A 23898-nucleotide genomic window follows, 5' to 3' on the forward strand; every position below is an offset into this window, starting at 1 on the left:
GCACAGCCATTCATAGACCAACAGATTTAATATCATATTGCAGTTTCCAGTGATGCAGAATACAGCTGCAATTGTGTTTCAAGGAGAAGCCGAGTGGGGCTGGCCGTCCCTGCAGCACGGAGCCCTCGTGGGGGCCCATCTGCAGCCTCAGTAGACACTCCTCCATAGTGGTGAGGCCCTGGCTCCACCTCTGGTTACCCTGTACTGTCCACATCATTACAGTTCAGTGTGCAAGACTTTTCCTTTTTCGCCAGAAGCCTCTGCTCAGTGCTCTGCAGCTCAGTCTGTGCGCGTCAGCTCTTTGGCCTGTCCTTTATCATAAGATTTGCTGAATCACTCACGAAAATAACTCCCCCAGCAACAGAAACCCTAGTTTAACTGGCACTGTGGTATATTAAAAGGCACAAGGGCAGTGTGGCTTAACATTCTTCCTGGATCCCAAGAGATGCACATGATGTTAAGAAGGGGTCCAGCAGAAATGCCAAAATTACATTTTCGGAATAATCAAACCTGGTCTGGCCAGGTTTCCTAGTTCTTAAATATCTAATTTTCTTCACCATTGACCTTTGGAAGCATAATTTACAGGCATGAGATCAGCGGTGACTTGTCTAATAAGTGATGCGACAGGTAGTTGAAGTCTGTAAGCATAAGCCATGATGGACCAGAAACTTGTCTCGCTCGTGAGTTACCTCACATAAGGCGTGGCCCACTGCGCAACAGAGAAAGGTGTTTTCAAGTATTTGGCCATAGGTTTTCACATCCATCGTAAGGTTGGCGTTCAATAAGGAAGAAATTCTGACTCCAGTATTAAATTGTAAATAAATCCCAGATGTTCATACAGAACACCCAGGGAAGTGTTTGTTGCCTGGAACTGGCTAACAACGACAACCACCAAAAAAAGGACGGTTTTTAAAATTTGAAATTTCACCACTGGCTTTTCCTGTCGTTTCCTCATAACCAGCATAAGGAATCTCATGTTCTTTGATTCCTGGCAGAGCTCTGTGGCTTTGTCTTTCTTGAGGGAAAAAATTGTGTTCCTGATCCAGAAATCAATTTAGCAACTTTAATCTTGAGGTTCTTAAAATTTAAAGGAGGATTAATAAAGAATGATGATATGTTCTGTTTGCTAAAGAGCTAAGATCAAATTTGTAATAAAATATTTTATAATGCTTTTAAATCACGTGGAAGAGGATGCTGTTTGTTCATGTTACACATTTAAATAGACCTGAAACACCACACAGCAAGGCCACCGAAACTGGGCTTCCGAGGTTAAGTCACTGCTGCTCTAAAACGGTCTTCAGTAAGATCTGCCGGTTTAGGGGCGTCTTAGTTTATAAATAATAACCAGACTGAACTTCTGTGACTAAAGAAAAACTTCACATTAACCATAGTTTATAAAATTTTTAACTACAACCTCTAGCTAACCTAAAACCTTAGTGCATAAAGAACTGAACCACAACAGGGTTTGTGCCAGCATTTTGCCTCCCGGTTTCCACTGCAGAGCACAGCTTATCAGTAGGACACGTCCAGTTCAAAGGCGTGGTCGGCACCCGCACACACTAGACGCCGCTCCGGCACTTGGGAATGATGGGCCCGGTCAAGTCAGCCAGCCTCCTCTTCCTCACTGGAAAGGAATGGAGATGAGATGTGAGCCAGCTGTCCCTGTGCTCCAGAACCACCACGGTGGCTCTGAGAGCTCCAGGAAGCTTCTTGACAACTTTGCTTAGCAGACTCTGAAGTCTGTTGTTTTTAAAAGACAGCTTGTGAGCCTTCACTGAGAGGAGTGGTGTAGTGGTGTAGATTCGTTGATAAAGTACTTCTAAACCGCTGGCCACACAGGTATAAAACCCACTTTATCCAGCTCTGCTGTTGTCCTTTGTGTACAGAGGCCCCGGCGGCTGAAGATCCTTACTCCAGGTCAAGTTAAGTTCAGTCGATCTTAATGAGATCTTAACCTACTGGTAACAGTTCCCTCAGCTCTTCCTCAGAGCTTCTGGCCTGCCTGCGTAAACAACAGTGTCTGCCCTGAAGATTACCCTGTCCCCTTATGGTTAACCTTGACATTTTCCCAGGGGCAAGACAACGTAAGCTCAAACCCTGTTCACATAACAAAGTAGTTAAATGTCATAGTAAAGCTTTAGCCAGGGGGTTGCAGGCTGGGATGGTTGGGGGAGGGGGGGAGTAGGGCCCCCTTTGTTGTAACAAGGGAGAGTGTTCGAAAACAAATTATAGTGTCTGCAGATGAAAACCAAGCAGCAAACTAGCTCAGCCACAAGAGAAAGGTTGGTCAAAGACCGTAGAGCCGGTAGGTGGCAGTCAAGGGGGCTCCTGGTGTGGCAGAAACTGGAAGCTGTTGCGAAAGGAAAAAAGTCTGTCTGTACTTAGATGTCTTCCAGTTCCCGAGCTAAGCAGGTAGACCGCAGATAGATGCTTACAAGCTGCAGCAAGACCTGAATTGTGGCTAGGAACTGGCGCAGAGGGGCACGGGGGGGGGGGGGGGGGGGGGCACAGAGCCCGCCCAGCCTGGGGCCTAGAGTTTAGCCTTTGCCTGCGCTCCTCCCCTCCCCTCCAGCCCCCTCGAAAGAATAATTAATGCAAATCAGCGGGCAGTCTCCTGGAGAGAAGACAGTGTGTCTGGCCAGATTCCTGGAGACCATCAGAATGTCCAACAGCTTGCGGGAAGATGTGGGGGAACAAAAAACAAAGCCCAAAGAGCAGAAGTTTGCCCAAAGCGACCAGAGAGTTTACACGAGCCAAGCTTGGCAGTATCTCCTTGTTAGCTACACAAGCATTACACCCCTTTTACATTCAACCCCTCACCAGAGCCCCTCCCAACAATTCTGGAGTGTTAGTGCTGTCATCATTGCCGTGTCATGGATGAGGAAACTATGGCAGGGAGGGTACATTCTTGCTCAAAACAACAAAGCTGGTACCAGAAGGAGCCAAGGCTTGTGACTTATCTTGAGCCTCAGTCCAGCACCTCCCTCAGTACAATCTAGCCCTGTGTATGTAGGCTTTACATATCCACATCTCATCTGGTTCCCACAAAGAGGACTAGCTCCTTTTCTCCAGAGAAAAGAAGGGAGCCAGGGTCCCTGAGAGCAAGCACCAGAGCCAGGACAAGAACCTGAGCCCCCAGTTTGTGGCTCAAGGTACAGAAAGGGGTCCCGTGGTGTCTCCCGCACATGCCCTCTGTGCACGCTGGGCTGCATCTGTGCAGGGTTCCCCTGCCACTGGCTTTTACAGGGACTGGATAGAGCTGCAGGGCCCACTTACTCAGCTATTACTTTTTTTCCATTTTAATAATGAAGGAAATTGAGGGCAAGAGAGGAAAGTAACTTGCCTCAAGTCACAGTGAATAAGAGACACGACTGAGAGCAGAAGCCAGGTCTCCCAATATCCTCCTTCAAATCAACCTGCTTTTTACTTTCATTCAAGCATACTTCTCCACATTGCTTATCATTGCAACGGCCAGAGACTCGTTTATTGTCAGAGCCAGAAGGAATCTCGAGTCATCTGGACCAACCCCCATTTGCAGCCTCAGCTGTCTCCACCACTTCCAGCCAAGCTGTACACCTCATCATGTCTTTGGGGAGCATTTTATATTCATTTATATTCAACAGCATTGACTGAGTGCTATGAGGTACCCAGCACAAGGATCAGAAATAAAGATTAACAGGGGACCAAGATATACCTACAAGAAGTCTGATTAAATATCACAAGTACCCTGGTAGATCTCTATCAGGTATAAGAGGCACAATGAATGAAGTGGCCAGATCTTCCGAGGACGGTGGGTAAGTTGTCCACTGAATCTTAAACAATAAAGGGATAGATGGTGGAAAAGTACGGGGAGCATTAGGAGTAACAGTCCTCTAAAGGGAGGCTTTTGCCTGGGTCACTGGGAGGCACTCAAGCTACCTGGACTGGTTGGTACCAATATGACAAGAGGTTGGATGGCTTGTCAGGGTGTCAAGAGATGAGTCTGGCAGGCCTCACCCAGAGAGGAAGTGGAGAGCACAGGTCCTGGGGCCAGACTGCCAGGTCCAGTCCCACTTCCGCCCACTGACAGTGGGTAACCCTACCTACTTCTCTAGGCCTCTGTCTCCTCACTGTAGGATGGGGTTGACAATAGCACCTGCCTCACCTGGTTGTTGGGAACCTTACAGGAGTCTGTAAGACTGGAGTGTTTAGAGAAGTGCCTGGCACGCAGTAAGCGCCACGTAAGTATCAGCCACGATTACTAAGGGACTTAGAAGCCACGTCAAGCAGTGTAACCTGAGAGCAGTGGGAACACAGCGTTCTAAGCAGAGTGGTGGGACAAGCTTTGGGATGAGCGCTGTGTGAGATGCCTGCCCTGGAGGAGCTAGAGGAGCTGCAGGGCCCAAGGGCATTTCAGGATGCCCAGTGAATGTGAGGAGGGCTTGACGAGAGGCAGGGCAAGGTGGATGGCTGGTTAGGAGCAGCACATAGAGAGAGGTAAAGATTTCTGGCTTGAATGGCTGTGAGGAAAGCAGTGCCCTTTCCCAAGATGGTACTGGGGGAAGATGATGAAACTGATTTGGGGTGTGTGCTGTGTCTGGGGCACCTGTTAGAAAGGTCCCTTGAGAATACAGTAAAAGAGTAACTTTCCCAAGAAGGGATATTTTCTGCTTTTAGACATACTACTCTCCCCTCTCCAACACATACAACTGTCTTAAATTGGAGGCTGCAATTCAGATTTCATGAAGTGAAGAGAGCTTCAGTGGCAGATTTATGGGACCTGAGTGCCAGCCTGGCTCTCAGCTATAAATAGTGCAGAGAGAGGAGTCATCTGAGGTGTCACCGTGGGAAAAGAGAGATGGGGATCCTCGGCTCCTCCATGACACCCTGCTCTCTCCCACAGAACACTCTGTTAAGAGCCCAGTGCACAGGGTGGGAAGGACCAAAGACACGCCAGTCAGGATGGGTCCTGGGCAGGCCACCTGCCTGCAGAAGCATTGGCTGACCCCGAGCCTTAGGGATTAAAAGTCTCCCAAGGAGGAGCCCACCTGCCTCGCAGGCAAGCAAAGCCCAGGTCCCGCAGACTTGGCCATGGGCCAGCAGCCAGCATAGAGGAAGGGTGGAGTAAGAAGGAAACTGGAGAGGCCCGCTCCCTTCTGCACAGAGCTTGCCCCCTGCTGCTAGGCTGCAGTAGCAGACACCGTAAGAACCACCTTGGCTGGGCAGGGGCCGGCAGGAGGGTTTTATGACAAACATATTCATCTAGGAAACATGGAAGCCTGTCTGCTTCATCAGAGCATCAAGAGCAGGATGAAAGTACTGCGTTGGAAAGAAAGTCAGGATTTCTCTTTTGCAGGAGGACGCTGACGCACCATCAGAATTACAATTTTTTTCTTTCACAAAAATTAGCAGATGGGCATAAATTTGCTTTGAAAGCTAGAAGTCCTACTTCAACTAGTAATCTGTTGTGTGCAGTCACCTAGATGATTCTGCTCTAATTCCTTCTGTGGGAAACCCCAAGGGAATAGTTGCACAGTTCTCTGGGGTAATCCAGAAGCCATTCTAATCGCCTGTCATTCCTGCCCAGAAAACTGCCATGGTCCCACTTCCCAGCTGCTTTCCTCACCAAACTCCTGAGCTTAGCATTAAAGGCCTTTGGCTCACAGCCTCCCACACCTACAGTCCCATCTCTATAAACACCCCATAGAACTGTTCATCGTCCTGCCTTTACCCACTCTGTTCCCTCTGCTTGGAATGCTCTTCCCTCCCTTCTCTGGGAGCGCCTGTTTTTCCTTCCAGGTGTAGCCCCCTGTAATAGTTTCCCAATCCTTTCTGTCTCTCCTATCCTGCCTACTGGGTCCTGCCAGCTTGCCTTTGCCTATGTCAGCACCCTCTCCAGGATGCGTGGCTTAACCGGCCTCCGGCCCCACAAATCATTTGCTCCCTTTGTTGGGATACAGTTTGTAGACCTTCTTGAATTTGGGGGCATGGCTTTGAGTCTCTTCTCCCCTAAAAGGCTGTGAAGTTTCTTGGGTCAGGGAACTAGCTTTCTGCCACCCCTTATGTTACTCTGCACAGTCCTGGGCACACAAAAGATGCTCCCAAAGTGCTCACCGTAACCAACAACAAGCGTGACTTGACTGAACCACTGTCTTGAATGGCAGTCCCTCCCAGGCCTCAGTTTCTCCAGAAGAGAACAGGAGGGAGGAGCCTGAGGTCCCGTCCGGCTCTGGCATGCTGGGCTCCTGCCATAACCTTGGCAAGTCCCTGGTGCAGGAATTGGGCCTGGATTTTGGAATCACAGACTCTCAGGACACAGTCCTCAAGGGCCATTTCCTCTAGCCTCCAGTGGATCCTGGGGTCCCCCCTACAAGCACTCCTGACTCCTGGAAACTTCTATCCCTAGAAAGAAGTCCTCCAAGCCATCTTGCCATTGGAAGATCAAAGCTGGATTAACCTTGAAATAGGCACCAAGGGACACATAAGAAGTTTAATCTAACCTGGGAGAAAAACAAAAAGTGAGGTTACTCCATATCAGAATAGAACTCAAGGCTTTTAAGTGCTGGTTCTGCAGCCAGAACACTGCTGGGCCAACAGAGTCTGGGTCGTGGGCCTTCCTCAACAATTCAGTGTAGCTATCACCTCTATTACACCACGGTAATGCTAATTCTTAGTTGCTTGTGTTTGCTCTTGTTTTATTTCAAATAAGGACACTTCAGATAAATCAGGACACCTGGTGTAGGTTGTTGTTGTTGTTTGATGGACTTTTCTAGATCTGCAACTCTAGAAAAAAGTAGCAGCTGGAATAAGCAATGAATAGCCTCTTAAGAACAGGAACCTATACCTTTAACATCCCATGCCCTATAGGACTTTGACAAATGCTTGTTGAATTGAGTAGCTCTGTGGTTATCTATGCATAGGTTCTGTGAGCACCTGCCTCGTGCATACACACCTACACATTCATCCCCATTCTTCTAGGCCTTCCACGTATTAACCCAGCCTCAGACTCATCACCAGGAAGTGACGTACCTGCACTCTGAGATACGCTTTAGTATTAAGCTCCTTGCATTTTACAGAGTGTTAGAAACAAAAAGAAACACATTTAGAGCAGGTTTGAATTTGATGAAAAACTCACGGAAGATATCACCCTTTAGAAACATAGTTATTTCCTAATTCAATCCCAGAAAGAAGCTTTCTTTTTAAAAAACTCCTTATGCTTTTCTCCTGCGATAATAATGTAGCTTGGTTTGTCTTCCTCCTGCGTTGATTCTAGGAAACTCACAGCTGAACATAATGATCAATTAGGTTAACAGACCCACTCCTTTTTTTTTTCCTCTTATTTTTCTATAACCTTATCAGACATACTCCTGTTTGGACACTCTTATCAAGTTTTTTAGGCAGCCAGCAGGAATACACACGAGGAATAACTACCCACAGAGCTTGAGAACAATTAGCATCTGGAAGTAAGTCTGTGATGGGCCTCCCTCTTCATTCATCTGACTTGTAATCTATTTGGTGTTTACTCATAAGAAAGGTTGTGACATTTTCTTTCATTTTTTTAAAGAAAAAATACAATCTTTAACTGAGATTAAATGAATGTAACCTGTTATACTTTACTATGAAGTCAACATTTTCAACCTTTACTTTAAAAGCAATGTGAAGTCCCCTAGGCTTCAGGTGTGGGTAGTAGGGCTGATTGATGGCTTTGGGATCTGGGGTTTAGGCCAGACTGTATGATTTGGAGAGGACTCTGGTCTCCAAAAAGGGTATTCAGGAGAGGAAGAGACTCAGCGTTGGCCGTGCGCCTCCCACATTTCATTCACTAGGCTGACACAGCTGAGGGTGCGCTCTGGGCCCAGTTCCGTGCTGAGCTGAGCGACCCGCGGGGAGGAGGGCCCCGCCTCGGCGCCTGCAGGCAGGGCTCTCACGTCGGGGCGGGGGAGGCAAGGGCCAACACTGGGAACACGGGAACGGGTTCAGTATGAAAGCTGGGAGTCGGGCCCTCGAGGAGGACTCCCCTGGGGGAGGCGGCAGTGGCGTCTTCCCAGCCACAGCTCCCGCGACAGGTGGAGAGAATGGCAGGCGGCGGGTGGGGGCGACCGTCCACTCACCGAGGTCGTTGTTGTTCATCATGGCCTGGGCCGCCCGCAGCCGGGGCCCCTGCTGGGTGAAGTGGTAGCCGAATTTGAGCAGCGTCGCGTTCTTTTCCAGCATGCTCACGATCTCCATTTCCACCTTGTTGCCCAGGGGCTGGCTCTTTGATCAAGGAAAGGACACGGTCACCTCTTGTTCATGTGTGCAGGCCCTAAACCTAAACCTTAACCTTCTCTAGCGGCAGAACCCCGGAGCGGGGGGCGGGGATTTTAAGACCGCCGTGCCCCCGCCCACTCCAAGAGCAGGGCCGCGGAAGCCGGGAAAAGTTGAGAGGCTCATGCAGCCGGCGGGGAATGAGCTGGGATTCAAACCCAGGGCTGCTGGACGCCAAGGACAGATCTTTCCACTGCTTCACAGCAGCCTTCCTGCTGCTGTTTCAGCAGGAAGGACCTTCACATCATCTAGCCTCAAGGAGATTTAAAAATCCTACAGCCTAGGCTATCCTCCATGCTAATGAAATCAGAATCACTGGCCGCAATACTCAGGTGTCTGTGGTTTTTAAAACGCCCCAGGTGATTTCAATACACAGCCAGATTTGCTAACCAGCCCTTTAGCAATTCACAGATGAAGAAACAGGCCCAGAGAGGGGAAGAGGATTTGCCGAAGGTCACACAGCAAGTTGGGACTGCCAGCCTCACTCTGATCATGCTAGTTCCCTACCCCCAAACCTATAGTGATCATCTGACAAAGATGAAAAGGAAAGGAAAGGAAACCACGACAGTGTTGGGAAGGACATGATGAGGATATTCATCTGTCTCATTTATAAAAGTGGGAATAATAGGGAAACAAACATTCATCAAGAGAGAGTTGCTCAAACCATGGTTCAGCTTTACAGCAGAACATGGGCAGCTGCACAACGATGATGCGGATCTTTGGTCCCAGGCCTGGAAAGAGGCCATGGCACAATATTGAGTAGACAAAGCCCAGTGACACAATGGGTCATATTTATGTAAAGTTTCCTCTATATCCCATACACATATATGCACTGAAAAGGCCTGAGGGCATATTGGTGGTGGTGGGACTTGGGGGAGTTTTTGTTTTCTTCTTTGTATCTTATTGTGTTGTTTGAGTTTTCTGTTACCATGTATAATAAGATATTAAAAAGTAAATACAATCTTAAAGAGGTTTGAAAAGACACAGAAGGCAAGCCAACATCATATTTAATGATTAAAGATATTCCTCCTTAGAGCAGGAGCAAGACAAGGAAATGTCCACTTTCACCAACATTGTCCTGGAGGTCAATTAAGTAAGAAAAAGAAAAAAAAAGTCACCATATTGGAAAGGAAGAAGCAAAACTATTTCTATTTGCAGATTACATAATATTGTATATAGGAAATCCTAAGAAATCCACAAAAAAAACTATTAGAGCTAATAAACAAGTTCAGCAAGCTTGCAGGGTGAGATCAACAGACAAAACCCAGCTGTGTTGCTACACACCAGCAATGAACAATCCAAAGATGAAATTAAGACAGTAATTCCATTTACAATAACATAAAAATATTTAGCAATACATTTAATAAAAGAACAAAGACTTGCATGCTGAAAACTATAAAACGACATTGTGCATTAAGGAAAACCTGAATAAATGTAAAAGCATCCCATATTCACAGATCAGAAGACAATATTGCTGAGATGGCAATACTCCCAAACGGATTTAAAGAAGCAGCAAAAAGAAACACACGAACACCTCCAATCACTCTCCAGTGACGATAATTGCTGCCATTATTGAGAGCTTACTGTGTTCCCAATGCCTTGTGCCCCACTTGCAGGGTCTTAGTTCATGCAATTACCCAACGGGATAAGCCCCGCCTCCTCTTCAGCCTGGCACTCCAGGCGCTGCACAGTTTAGTCCTTGCCTTCCTTTCCTCTCTCAGTCTTTACTCAGCCTGGTTACCCCAGGGATGGGGGGTCTGGTACCGGGTACCTGGTACCTGGTGCAGGCAGAGGTCTATTTCTTCAACGTTCATGTGCCCTCCTGTCTCCATGTGAAATGCCCCTACCCTCCCAGGCATACCTGTTGGTGTATCTCTGGGTTCTTTAATACCCATCGCAAATGCCCCCTCCCCATGAGGCCTTTACTGATCCTCACCCCTGGAACCCATCCTTCCCCACTCGACACTCAAGTGGCCCATTGTATGTCCCTCTCTACTCCTGGTCCAGTCCATCTGAGTTATTGGGTCACCTGCCTCCATAACTGTCTCTCTAACTAGACCTGTGTTGTTCAGTACAGCAGCCACCATCTACATGGGGCTCTTTAAATCTTTTTTTATTGACATAACATTATATTAGTTTCAGATATACAATATAATGATTCGATATTTGTAGACACTGTGAAATGATCACCACAATAAGTCTAGTTAACATCCTTCCCCATAGTTACAAAAAAAGTGCTTTTCTTTCTCACGATGAGAACTTTTAAGATTTAGTCTTAGCAACCTTCAAATATGCAACACAGCGTTATTAACTATAGTCACCATGCTGTACATCACACCCCCATGCCTTATTTATAACTGGAAGTTTGTCCCTTTTGATCTCCCTTACCCATTTCACCCACTCCTTACCTCCCACCTCTGGCAACCATCAAACTGTTCTCTGTATCTATTAATTTGCTTGGTCTTGCCTTTTGTTTTATCCTTAGATTCCACAAATAAGTGAGATCATATGGTGTCTGTCTTTGTCTTACTTGTTTTACCTCACATAATACCGTCTAGGTCCATCTATGTTGTCAAGATTGGCAAGACAAATGGCAAGATTTCATTCTTTTTTATAGCTAAATAATATCCCATTGTATATACCACATTTGCTTTATCCATTCATCCATCAATGGATACTTAGGTTGTTTCCATGTCCTGGCTTTTATAAATAATGCTGCAATGAAATGGGGATACCTATATCTTTTTGAATTAGTGTTTTCATTTTCTTTGGCTAAATACCCAGAAATGAAATTGCTGGATCACACTGTTTTCCATAGTGGCTGCACCAATTTACATTCCCACCAACAGTGCACAAGGTTCCCTTTTCTCCACATTGCCACCCACACTTGTTAATTCTTATCTTTTTGATAACAGCCATTCTAACAGGTGGGAGGTGATAGCTCATTGTAGTTTGATTTGCATTTCCCTGATAATTAGTGATGCTGGGCAGCTTTTTATGTACCTGTTGGTCACGTGTATGTCTTCTTCAGAAAAATGTCTATTCAGACCTTCTGCCCATTTTTAAATCAGATTGTTTGGGTTTTTTAAACTTTAAATTTCAATAATTAAAATTAAATAAAATTTATGTGGGATCTAAAAAAGAATACAAATGAATATATACAGCAAAAAAGAAACAGACTCACAGATATAGAAAACAAACGAGTGCTTACCAGAGGGAAGAGGGAAGTGGGGAGGAGCAAGATAGGAATAGGTGATTAAGAGTTACAAACTACGATGTATAAAATAGATAGGCAACAAGGACATATTGTGTAGCACAGGGAATTATCTTGTAATAATTTATATTGGAATATAATCTATAAAAATACTGAGTCCACATTACACTGGAGTATAGTGATTAACATTGTTGCATTGGTTTCAGGTGTGCGGCAGAGTGGTTCAGTGATATGTGTGCATGTATCTATTCTTTTTCAAAATCTTTCCCCATTTAGGTTATTAGAGAGTGTTGAGCGGAGTTCCCTGTGCTCTACAGTAGGTCCTTGTTGCTTATCTATTTTAAATGTAGCAGCGTACAGGCAGTGTACTTTAAGGCGCCACACCCGTAGGATGTTTGCAAGAAACAAAAACAGTTTGTCCTTGAGTTACTCTTTCAAGGCAAACAGGGAATAATAGGTTATACAAATTTATCTGTTACAAATACACATGTGCGCACATACACACACACACACACACACACGCACAAACCCATTTGTCTGGGTATGCAGATGTTCTAGGTCAAAATTTCAAGAGGAACTCATTGTTAAAATTATTGAGTGTGAAAGTGGGCAAGATTTTCAACTGTATTATTATAGAATATACAAAAATAAAATCCAATCTAGAAAAAATACTGAATCACTATGTTGTACACCTGAAACTAATATAATATTGTAAAGCAACTATATTTCGATGAAAAATTAAATAAAATTTAAAATTCAGTTCCTCAGTTGCATTAGCCACATTTCAAGTGTGCAAGAGCCACTGGCTAGTGGCTACCATATTGGTCAGTACAGATACAGAACATTTCTATCAACATAGAAAGTTCTGTTGGATGGTGCTACCCGAGACTGTGAGGCCTTGGAGACCACACAGTACGCTGTATCTCTAGGTCAAGGAATTGAATTGAATGGAAAAAACAGAAACATAATCAGCGCACAGCAACCTGGGAAGGTTGAAAAGATACATCAGCTCAATATCCAAAGGGACAGGCATGGAACCACAGCTGAAACTCTCTACAGAGAACTCCTCCCAGGTATTATGGGTTCATTGGAGCTTGTGTGGATTCAGATGGGGCGGCACCGCTGACTAGGTAAGGCAGAGGGAGGATGGTAAGATTCCACCAGCCCATCTGGCAAGGCTCCTCAAAGTGCTGGGAAGAGCTCAGGCCTGTCCTGGAAGGACCCAGCACAGCCCTGGGCCCTGGCCAGCTTGGCCTGGCAGATGATACAGAGACTGTCTGAGACCCTAGTAAGGAACTGGCAGGTCCCCCACCCACCCCATTTAGCAGGAAGCCTGGCCTTTCCTTGATGTCACTTGTTGGGAAAGCTCTGCTAGAACTCAAGATGGACTAGTCTCAAAAACGCTGGTCTCCCCTGAGCAGAGGGGCTGCCAGTAACCGCAGGGCCGCTTCTGCAAAGCCGACCTTTTGTGCTGCTTGGTCTAGAGCACAAAGCACCCCAATGCAAACTGCCCCGTTCAACTGCCCTCATTCCCTGGGAGGTCGGCAGGGCAGGCAGGAACTGGCACCTCTGACTTGGGGATGAGTTAAACTGAGCCCTTGTGTAGACCGAAGCTGGACTGTGCTTCCTCTGCTTAAATGAGAGTCAAGGTTTGAGCTGGACGTGGAGCTGGAAGGACTTCAGAGGATGCTCCAGGCCCACCTTCTCACACTAGCACCTGACAGCCCTGGGATACGTGCAGATGTGTTGGGGTGTGTGTCAGAGGATACAGGACTCCATTAGAAAATCACAGCTGGTCTGCTGGGAGTATTCATCTCAGGCCCAAACCATTATTTTTACCTTAAGGAGTAAAATAGCACATATGCATATGTCTTAAGAAGCTTACTTCCTTCTCAGGTCCTCCTTTTCTCCAAAAACTCTCAGACTAGAAGGCCTCAATCATTTCATAGATGAGAGAGGAGCCCTTAGGACACAGTCAGGACTAAAACTCTGGTCTCTTACTTATTTTCCAAATATTTATTATGTAGTGATCATTGTGTGCTGGGCATGGCATAAGCACTTTGCATAAGCTAAGCCAATTTCTCTACCCTATAAACAGGTGGAATATGTAGTAGTCTTTAACTTTCATCTTACAGACAAGAGACTTGACAAAGATTTTAAGAAATTTCCCCCAAATCACTAGAGCTAGTCAGTTGCAGAACCAGGATTTGAACACAGGCAGTTTGCTCCAGAGCCTGTGCTAGTTCCCACCTCAGTCGGCTGCCTCTGAGAGAGCTTGGAAGGCAGAAGCAGGGCTGATGAGAGGAGCTACAGGCAGGTGGACTTCTAACCTAGCGTGCAGGATCGCCATCTAACCATCATTAGTGTCTGGTGAGGTAGTGAAATGCCCGTCCCTGGAGGTGTGCAAGTAGATGGCAGACCACATCTTGTAAGAGTTTCCTAGATATTGTTAGGAATGGGGGAGGCTTAGGCTCCATGACCTTTAAGGCCTCTAGAGCTTGTATCCTGTGAGTCTATGAATAGTTTGCTTGGATGGCATAAAAAAATTAGGAGGCGTCCTTGACAGTGTGTGAAAGGCAATTAGGAGCCCCTTGGGGAGAGATGGCGGTGGGGATGGGGAAGGTCACACCAGGACTGGCAATAGCAGACTCTGGAAGCAGAGCCAGGGAGAGGGAGTTGGGGAAGAACTCCTGCCCCTCTTCAGATGCACTTGAGAAGTAAATAAATAATTGTGAATAAACATAACATCATTAAAAATTCTAATGATACTAAAGCAGATGGAGTAAAATGAAAGTCTCCCTTCACATCATTTATCCCCAGTCCTACCCCCTTTCTACACAAGAAATCACCATGGCCAACAAGGTGTGTTCCCATGGAAATTTTCCTATGAAATACGTAACAAAAATATACAGATTTTTCTTATTTTTAATTTTCTCCCTTAACGGATTCATACTGTACTCGTTGTTCTGCAACTTGTCTTTTTCCTTTAATGTTTTCTGGAGATCTTTCCAAGTCAGCACATGGAGAACTACCTCATCCCTTCTAACTGCTTCACGGGATGCCCTGGTAGAGACATATCTCATTTGCTTCCAGTTTTCCTTGTTACAAACAACGCAGGAGTGGGCTTTGCAGGAGAGGGAGGGAGTATTCTTCAGGATGGACATGGAGATGAGAGGTTGAAAGACAGGCATGTTTTGATTGAAAAGTGTGACTGCCCTGCCAAAGGACACAAAGGCTGATGTGTCCTTCAGGAGTATATGACAGCTCTCGTTGCCTCAACCTTTACTATGACCATGTATTATCAATCTGGGGAGAAGATGATCAGATTTACTGCTTAACAAAACAACCAACCAACGACTCGAGTGGAATTGAGTTGTGACCTGGAGCTGGTGGCTCTCAGATCCTCATTCTGGCCAGAGGTGCTATGGACATCAAGAAGTTCACTTGGTACCTTTCATGGGCCTAGCCATGGTCTTTTCTTTGATCCAAAAGATACGGACAACTGGGAACACTTGAAGAAACAAGAGAAAGGAGCCCTGGGAATTATTTAATCCAATGCCAAAGTCCCCAACCCTTGCTGATATTAAACTTCCCTTCATATCACAGCTGCCAGATTGTTCTGGTCTGCTTACACATCCCTGGGGAGAGAAGCACATCACCCTCTGAGGTGCCTACTCTGTCCTTGGGTTGCTCTGCTGGTTAGAATGGCCTTTCTGGTCAAACTGCAGCAACAGAGAATGATATAGATGATTCTCACTCTGCAAATTAAAATATGCCTGCAAATTCTTTGGTACTCCTCCCTTCAAAAGTTACAGCCAAATTCCCCTCTGCTTGAGTGGTTTTGCTTATGTCTCATTTCTAACAGAACGTGGCAGAAGTGACTTTGTAACTTCCAAGGTTGGCTCATAAGAGGCATTTGCAGCTCTCTTCTTTCTCTGCCTTGGATCACTCGCTCCGGGAGAAGTTAGCTGCCATATAGTGAGGACACTCAGGCAGCCCTATGGAGAGGTCCACATGGCAAGGAGCTGAGGCTTCCTGCCAATAGCCATGGTGGGGAGCCACTTGGAAGCAGTTCCTCCAGCCTTGGTCAGGCTTTAGACTGCACTTTGACCGCAATCTCATCATAGATCTTGGGCTAGACCCATGCAGCCAAACTGCTCCTGAATTCCTGACTCTCAGAAACTGTGAGCTAAATACCTGTTCATTGTTGTTTTAAGCTGCAAAGTTTTTTGGGGGAGGGGGCATAATTTGTTACACAGCTGTAGATAACTGATACATTTACAGACAATGTTGACCGAAAAAAGCCAGCCACAAAGGAGCACATGCATATGATTCCATTCTACGAAGTTTAAGAATAGGCAAAACTCATCTATGATGATAGAAATTAGAATATGATTGCAATTTGCAGGGTACTGATTGGCAAGGGGGCATGAGGGAGCCTGCTGGGGTGCTGGAAACGTTCTACATCTTGATCTTGGTGGTGATTACACAGCTGTATATAAATGTATAAATCATTGAGCTGTCTACTTAAGATGTATTTGCTTCATTATATGTAAGTTACACCTCAATAGAAAAATAAACTTAAGTAGGAAAGGAAGGAAGGGAATAAGAGAGGAAAGGAAGGAGGTTAAAAGTTGTTCTCTGTATAAGCTAGAGTCTCTCAGATGTCAGTCCTCCCCACCCCACCCTTCCACCACTGACTGGGTCTAATTAATAACAGAACTATCTCCTCCCTTTATTGAGAGAAGATCATATGCCAGGTATATGAGGCATAACCCTATTAGGTGAGTATGAGTATTATTCCCATTTTCTAGGTGAGGAAACGGAGGCATGGACACAATAAATGACTTTCCCCAATTACACAGCAATAACGACAGAGCTGGGGTTTAGCTGGGGCTCGATCGCTTGTTTAACTTCAAATGTCAGAGGTTTGAAGCCAGGGAGTCCCTGGGTTATTCTGTCTCCTGCCTGGTTTTTCCAAACAGAGAACAGCCTCCAGTGGGGACCCGACATGGTGCGAGACGGTCATTGTCACAAATCTTTATTCTGATTCATTCTGATCTGCGTAGGAGAAGGTCTTTCTCTACGTCATTTCCACTGACTATCTCATCTTTCCCTTAGAAGTAAGGTCAGTAAAAGAACATAATTGACATTTAGAGGAAGGGACGTAAGCCTGTCCTCTCACGGAGGCTGAGTATTTCCAGACTGAATTACTTCCATGCAAAATGAGACTACAGACAGAACACCGTGCACAGACCGAGAGCTGCTGCTTAGCAGTTAAAAGTATGAGGAACCAAACAGAACACAATTGGTCTTGCTGTCTTGGTTTTCAAGAATATGTTTTCCTTATATCTTGCAAAACAAAAAGCCATATTCAGCCTTATTTAAAAAGCAGTTTGCCAGCTGCCCTGACTGGAATCTAAAATTAAGGGGTGTCACCATGTGCGGAAACCTTCAGGATCCTATTCTAGCATAGCTTTTGTTTTCTTTCTAAATTTATTTCCACTAGGAAAATAATCCAATCTGGAAAAACAAGAAAACACAATCCACTTCCTTTAGCTTCTTTTCAAAATATTAAGCACATCCTCAAATATTGGAATGAAGCGTGAGAAATCCGGCAAATTCCCCCGAGACACTGCATGTGTCTCGATTTGGGGAGGGCTCCTGTTTTCAGGCCTTGTCTGTGCTGAGGGTTAGAGGGCGTGCCCCGCGCCCTGAGTGTCCTGGGAAGGGCCTGCTGGGGGGCTCTGGGGTGAATCAGGAGGGGCGGAGAGCAGCTGCTGTTTGCATAGGGCCGGCTTAGGAAGTGCAGCACCTGCAGGCGCCCCACGTATACTGTCTGCTTCCTGGGCGCTGGGAGGGTCTCTCCTGTCCATCCATAAATGTAACCTGTCTGGAAGCTGGGCACCTCAGTTCCAGCCCAGCTCTGACATTAACCTGATCCGTGACCTCAGGCACGCCCCACCCCTTCTCTGATCTTCAGTTTCCCCACCTGCAAAAGAAGGGCTGGACTAGGCGTGTCTCAGCCCCCCCACCTCCCACCCCCAGCCTCCCTGCCTTCCCAGGGCAGCTCCAGGCAGCAACAGAACACGGCCTGGAGGTAGAGAGAGCCTGGCTGAGTAAATAAATTGCCCCAGAGTCCTCCTCCCGAATTTGTGTCCCAAGCCGGCCTGCGAGGCTCCGTGTCACCCCAGGCAGAACTCCCCAAGTCCCTTTCTTTGGCCGTATAAGGAGAAAGGAGGACAGAGACTCTGACACAGGTTACAGGCGCAGGGGCTGAGGAGAAAGCTGCAGCCTCTGGAGACTTCAGTGACTAACCAAGAACCAGGAATAAATCCAACGCCACTCACCACCTCCTCTTTGCCACACCCCGCAGAGCCCAGGCCTCCTGGGACACTGTGAGAGGAGAGGTGGAGATGGACGCCCCCTAGTCTGGGCTAGCAGAGCCCTCTCCCCAGACTTCCCTCGCCTACCCCCTCCCCCACCAGGTCCCAGTCCAGTGTCTAGACTCCAGGCTCCCAGGAGCACCTTCCCACAGGTCCCCTGCATCTGGTGGTCAGAGCCTCTCTGGTCTCCTGGGCCCTGATGCCCTGTGCCCGCCCCCAACCCTCTCCCATCCAGCCGGGAACCATCTTGGCAGAGCATGACTCTGACTTGTACTGACTGCAGCCTACAGGCCGCTCTCCCTCAAATTACCCATTCAGAGCACTTTGGGCTCCCAGCTCCTTTCTGGCTTTCCTCTGTGGTCCTATTAGTCTAGCTTGGATGGGCTCCACAGCTTCCCTCTCTCCTTCTCTTCATTCGTGTGATTCCCTGACCTGCGATGCTGTGGCCTCCACCTCACCCTCTGAGATACTGTCTACTCTCTACTGGTTTATCTCAAATTCTACCTCCTCCAAGAAGCCCTCCCTGATGCCTGCTTCTGACTGAGATTTCTCCCCGCCATGGCCCACTGTCTGTGGCTTGCTGGAGCACCTGGCTGGATGGTCAGCTGTATACTTGTCTGTCTTCTCATCCAGTGCGGAATCCCTAGAGGGCAGAGCCAGAGCCTCATTCACACACAGAGCCCAGCACAGCCCTGGGTTGCAGCAGGCACTTATCAAACACTGAGACGAACTAAAGAAAGATGCTCCCAGGAGGGGGTGGGGGCAGGTGGTGACCAGTGCTCTGGCCTGGCACCAAGGGAAAGGGACAGCTGAGAAAATCCAAGACCCACACAAAACTATGATAGGGTTTAAGAGCCCAGGCAGGCACAGTTCATGAACTTTAGAGTCACATAGGCCTGGGTTCAAATCTTGCCTCTGTTACTTACTTACTGTGTGACCTCGGGGAGGGTACATAGCCTGCCTGGGCCTCAGTTTCCTCATCTACAATACTGGGGTGGGTTGTGACACCTACTCGCAAAGTCTTTGCAAGCATTAAATGAGAGAATGGATACTTGGCACCTGCTCAGTACATCAACTCTTCGAATAATGCGTGAACTCCCTAAGGTACCTTCAGAGTAATCATAAAAGTGAACAACTTCATAGTTTGCATCTCATCTCCTTCGAAGTAGAGATTCTTATTATCCTCATTTTATACATGAGGAAACAGGCTCAGGGAAGTGAACGTCCTCACACAGGGTGTTCAGCCAGGGTGAGGGAGATGGTCGGCACTGGCTCTGTTTCTTGGCTCTGGCGGGGACAGCACTGGGAGGGGAAGTGGTCAGCTCGCTCACTGTAAGCTGCTGTCGCAATGACCTGAGGCCGGTGCTCTGGGTCATCTTTGGCCAACATTCTGCCCCAGGAGTCAGGTTTCAGCTGACAGTGGGTAGATCCTGAGTCCAAGCCCCGGTAGGCCAGGAGTCACATGAGTAGCCAATCTCAGGGCCTGGCCCAGTGCTGCTGCCAAGCCCTCTACGTGCCTTTGTTCCATCTGATCTGCCTGCAATAAAGCAGGGTCAGCAATGGAAGAAAGAGTGGAAGTGATGGGGGCTGGGAATGGATGATGCAACAGCATGCCACTGGCATATGAGAAATGGAAGGTGTTGGATGCAGCAAATTCACATGGCAGGGGTGCTGCAGGCTCATGTGGCCTCTTTGTATGAATTAGAGAAAAGTGCCTTCTCTGGGTGAATAAAGCCCCATACCAAGTTTTGGAGAGTAGAGTATGGGTTGGATTTTGCCCCCTGCTTCCTCATTGTGCAGTGAACAACATGTACAACCATCCAGGGCAGCCCTGCTTATCAAATGCCACTGCAGGGCCAAGGGCCAAGTTCTGAGCTGGGGACTGGGATATGGAGATGACTCAGACACAGCACCATCCTCTGAGAAGCTCACAGGGAAGCCAAGGTACTAGGAGAACATAGGGAAGGAGCACCTAACTCTCTCTGGGGGGAGGCTTAGAGATCCTGTGGCTGGCTGGAGGGAGAAGGCAGTGATATGCTGGCTCTTGGAAACAAACAAACAAACAAAAAGGTTGGATTTGTAGTGTTTGCCAATTTCCATAGTGTAAATACTCTCATTAGGAGTGACTTCAAGGTACCAATGTGCCATCACTCAAGTGGAGGTGAGAAGGGATGTGTATAGTCAGCTCTAGCATGCTGGTTCATGCTGCCTCTAGAACCACTGGGAGAAAGAGAGGTTTCAAGTGAATCCAGAAGGAAGAGGAGGATTTCTCTAGGCAGAGAAAGGGTAGGAGCAGGGGAGAACATTCCAGAGGGAGAGAAAAGCAAGAGCTAAGATATGGAGGCGTGAAAGTAAGTAGTGAGCAAACTGTGAAGAGGTTTGAAGGTTTACGATTAGAAAAGGACCATCAAAGTGTTCTGGAGGCTGGTGATGCTTCAGTTCTTGACAGGGGTTACCTGCCTATTATGATTCATTAAGCTGTGCATTTAACTTCTATATAGTATCTTTCAATAAGGATAAAAAGTAGAGATAATCTCATTCAGGAAAAACCAGTGTTTGCGATTTTGTTATATTTCCATCCAATCTTTTTCCTATACACGTATTTATAGGACCACTCAGCAAATGTTTTCATGTATGGAAAAAACGCCCCAGTTCTCTATCCATAGACAATAAAGAAGAAAGCACTTTAGCGCTGGAAGCAACACGTGCACTGGAAGGAGTGTGGGCTTTAAGAGTCAGAGACTTGCATTCAAATCCTGCTTCCGAAAGTGTTCACTTGCTGGCCCTGAGAAAGCTGCTTGCCTTCAGCTTCTCTGAGTTGTCTCCTCTTCTGCAAACAGACTGATAACACCCACATCCTACAGGGTTGTTGGGAAAATCAGAGATGATGTGTGTAAGGTGCATAGCACAGACCCTGGCCCTCAGGAGACCCTCAACACACACAACATACAAGATACTGTTATTACCATCATCTTAGAAAGTTAGAACTGAAAGAGTTGCCCTGAAAATAAATGACTGAACTACAGAATTTAAAGAGAAATGATAACCCCGTAAGGATCAAGGCAAACTAGAATTTGCCCAGTGAATAACCTTGATGGTAAGGAGACTCAGAAGCCCATTGAATGGTGGTGGTGGGGGGGTGATAGATGAAAATGGGGATGTTTAGCCTAGTGAGGAAGACTCCAATGGTTTACAAAACCTGTGCACCAGATGTATCCTGTGCAGCAGAGAACAGAATTAAACTCCACAAAGAGGACTTATAGGGAGCTGATATCTATTGGATATAAGGAAAGATATTCTCACTAAGAATCAAAGAGGTGATCTTGGTAAGGAGTGAGCTCCCCATCACTAGGGGTATACAAGCAGAAGCTGGAGGAGCACTTGGTGGGAATGGTGAAGAAGGAAAGTGAGCATGGTGGAAAGTGTGGACTGGATGGCCTTAGAGGTCCCTTGAAGCTGGGCTGTGGAGGTTTTGCAAGCAGTAGCATCTGCTCTGTCCAGCAGCGTCTATTCCACATGGCAGCAAGTGGGAAAGCATAGAAGGGTGAGAATCAAGTGAAGGACACAAGGAGACCCTCATCCATCTTACCTGGTTATCGATCTTCAGTTCCACAAGAGAAGTGTTGTACGGAAGAGCTTCCACCAGGCGCAGGATCCCGGCTCCAGAAATGAAGTTGGATTCCACGTTCAGCGTCTTCAACACCTTGTTCACCTTGAGCATCTCAGCAAGGGCCTTGAACCACAGGAGAAAAGGCAGGGTACCCATGAGTTAGCCGATCAAGGTTGGAGCCCCTGTAGGTAGAACCTAAAATACTGAGGAAACCTTGTTGGGAGTGAGAGTCCCTTGCACACAGATTTAGGGACCAGGCAAGATGATCTCCACAACTTCCTTCACCAAGTACCACTCTGTATCTCTCCTCCCCTCCAACTTGCCATGGCCCTGAACCCCTAGCTGGAGGGTTCCAGCTCCTTAGCCTGCATCCAAAGCCTCCATTACTGGTTCCCCTGCCCTGACCAGCCTCAACTCTGGCTGCCCCTATTGGTGGGGCTATTCTCAGTTTCCCGGGCACCCAGTGCTTGCCCTCCGCTCTGCCTTGCTCACCCTGTCCCTGTCACCTGGAATGCCCTTTCCCTTCTGCTTCACTTGTCCAAACCCTGTCCATCTTTCAAGGCCATTCTAAATGCCCCTTTCTCCAAGAGACTTTGCTGAGGCTCCTGGCTAGCTGCGCCTGCCCTCTTGAATCTCGCAGACTTTATACATGACCTCCGTCAGGGAACTTGTATTCCAGCGTTCAGAGTTGTTTTTCTTCTGGTGTCGTCTCCACCATAAGCCTGTAGACGCTGGGTGGGCTGGCGGTCATCTTGTTCATCCCATGGTGCCCTCCCACCCGCACAGTGCTCAGCACAGGGAAGGTCCTCAGTCACTGTTCACTGAGTGACTAGTGGAGTCCAGACCTCCCTATGTGCTCTCCACCTGTCTCTTTTATGTCCCTGTTGGAATTCCATGGACTTGTTGCTCTCTTTGAGCAGCAGAGAGGGGACCCTGGGAAGCCACTCCACTGGGCAAGTGACCAGGACAAACCGGAGAAGAGGAGCTCAGGTGGCCCCAGCACGTTTTGGAGGACTTCAGCCAGGGGGTGTAGATGACAATCAGAGCCTCTGGAAGAAATGAGGTAATTAGCAGGTGGTGGAAACGATGTGTCATGGAGGAAAGGAGACACCGGCAGCTGATGGGTCAGGATGTGTGATCAGTGGACCCTGGTTGTCTGAAATGACGATCTGATCCAGGAATGCCCTTCCCATGGGCCCTGCTTGCGGAAACCTCAGCTCCCAGGATACCTTCTGAGCCAAAATCCTCAGCTCCCCCTGCTTCCGTGTGCCCTGGAATGACGTCAGTTTCCTCTGTGACCCTGAGTAGGTTGGACCCTCCTGAGGAGAGGGACTGAGTCTGTGCCCTCTCTACAGTGTCCCTCTTACTCCCCAGGAAAGGCCTGTCCTGTTAATCAAAATATTTAACCACCAGTATGTAAGTGCAGCAGGCCAATGCAAGTAGACACACCAGTGGCTAAGCTGGTCCTGGAGGCGCTGTCATGCCAGGTGTCAACTCTTTGTTTGCTGGATCAGAGTAGAGGAACAGTCAGGAGAAGAGCTGGGGCAGGCAGTGGGGGCACTAGCAGAGCTCTGGTAGCCTATTCACCAGTTGTCCCAGAAGCATTTTCATCTTCGGCAATGGGTATCCTGGTGTGAAGGGGCTGACATCAGCTGTTGGCCTGGCACAGGGTCAATTCCCCGTAAACATTCGTGCAGCTGAGCTGAGTGCCAGCACGGATGGGCTTGGTTTCTGATCCATGACACAGCAGTGGACAGGGCATGTGGCTTCGCCAGCTGTGTCTCTGTGGGCAAACTCAGGATCCACTGGAAATGTCCTGAGGTCAGAAGACATCTATCTAGAGGTTCTCCACTGGCAGCAGTGAGAGACTACGAGCTGTTTCTATCACTTAAAAAACATCAAAGGAAATGTGCAATGTATTTTAAAAATCAGAAAATAATTGATGGCTATGAATGGACTTCAAAGCAAGGAAAGTTATTAGGGATAAAGAAGGGTAGTATATAATGATAAAGGGATCAATTATCCAAGAAGACATAACAATCCTTAATGAGTATGTGCCTAACAACACAGCATCAAACTATATGAGGCAAAAACTAATAGAACTGCAAAGAGAGAGAGATGAACCCACTATTGAAGTTGGAGACTTCAATACCCTTCTATGGATATGGACAGATCCAGCAGGCCAAAGATCAGGAAAGAGGGCTTCCCTGGTGGCGTGGTGGTTAAGAATCTGCCTGCCAATGCAGGGGATACAGGTTCAAGCCCTGGTCTGGGAAGATCCCACATGCTGTGGAGCAACTAAGCCCATGCGCCACAACTACTGAGCCTGTGCTCTAGAGCCTGCAAGCCACAACTATTGAGCCCAAGTGCCACAACTACTGAAGCCCGTGCACCTAGAGCCC

General features: G+C 47.3%; 1 protein-coding gene across 2 annotated transcripts in view; it reads right to left on the minus strand.

The window, feature by feature from the left end:
- Positions 1 to 5: 5 nt before the first annotated feature.
- Positions 6 to 23898, minus strand: part of TMOD1 (tropomodulin 1) — an 82326-nt gene continuing 58433 nt past the window's right edge. For both annotated transcript variants that reach the window (XM_057720161.1, XM_057720162.1), the window contains 3 exons: positions 21476 to 21619; positions 8091 to 8235; positions 6 to 1624 (listed from right to left, as the gene is read on the minus strand). In XM_057720161.1, coding sequence (XP_057576144.1) covers positions 1560 to 1624; positions 8091 to 8235; positions 21476 to 21619 — 354 coding nt within the window. In that variant the 3' untranslated portion in view covers positions 6 to 1559. The remainder of the gene's footprint in view (positions 1625 to 8090; positions 8236 to 21475; positions 21620 to 23898) is intronic.

The sequence above is a fragment of the Hippopotamus amphibius genome, chromosome 2, assembly GCF_030028045.1.
Source record: "Hippopotamus amphibius kiboko isolate mHipAmp2 chromosome 2, mHipAmp2.hap2, whole genome shotgun sequence".
Taxonomy (NCBI): Eukaryota; Metazoa; Chordata; class Mammalia; order Artiodactyla; family Hippopotamidae; genus Hippopotamus; species Hippopotamus amphibius.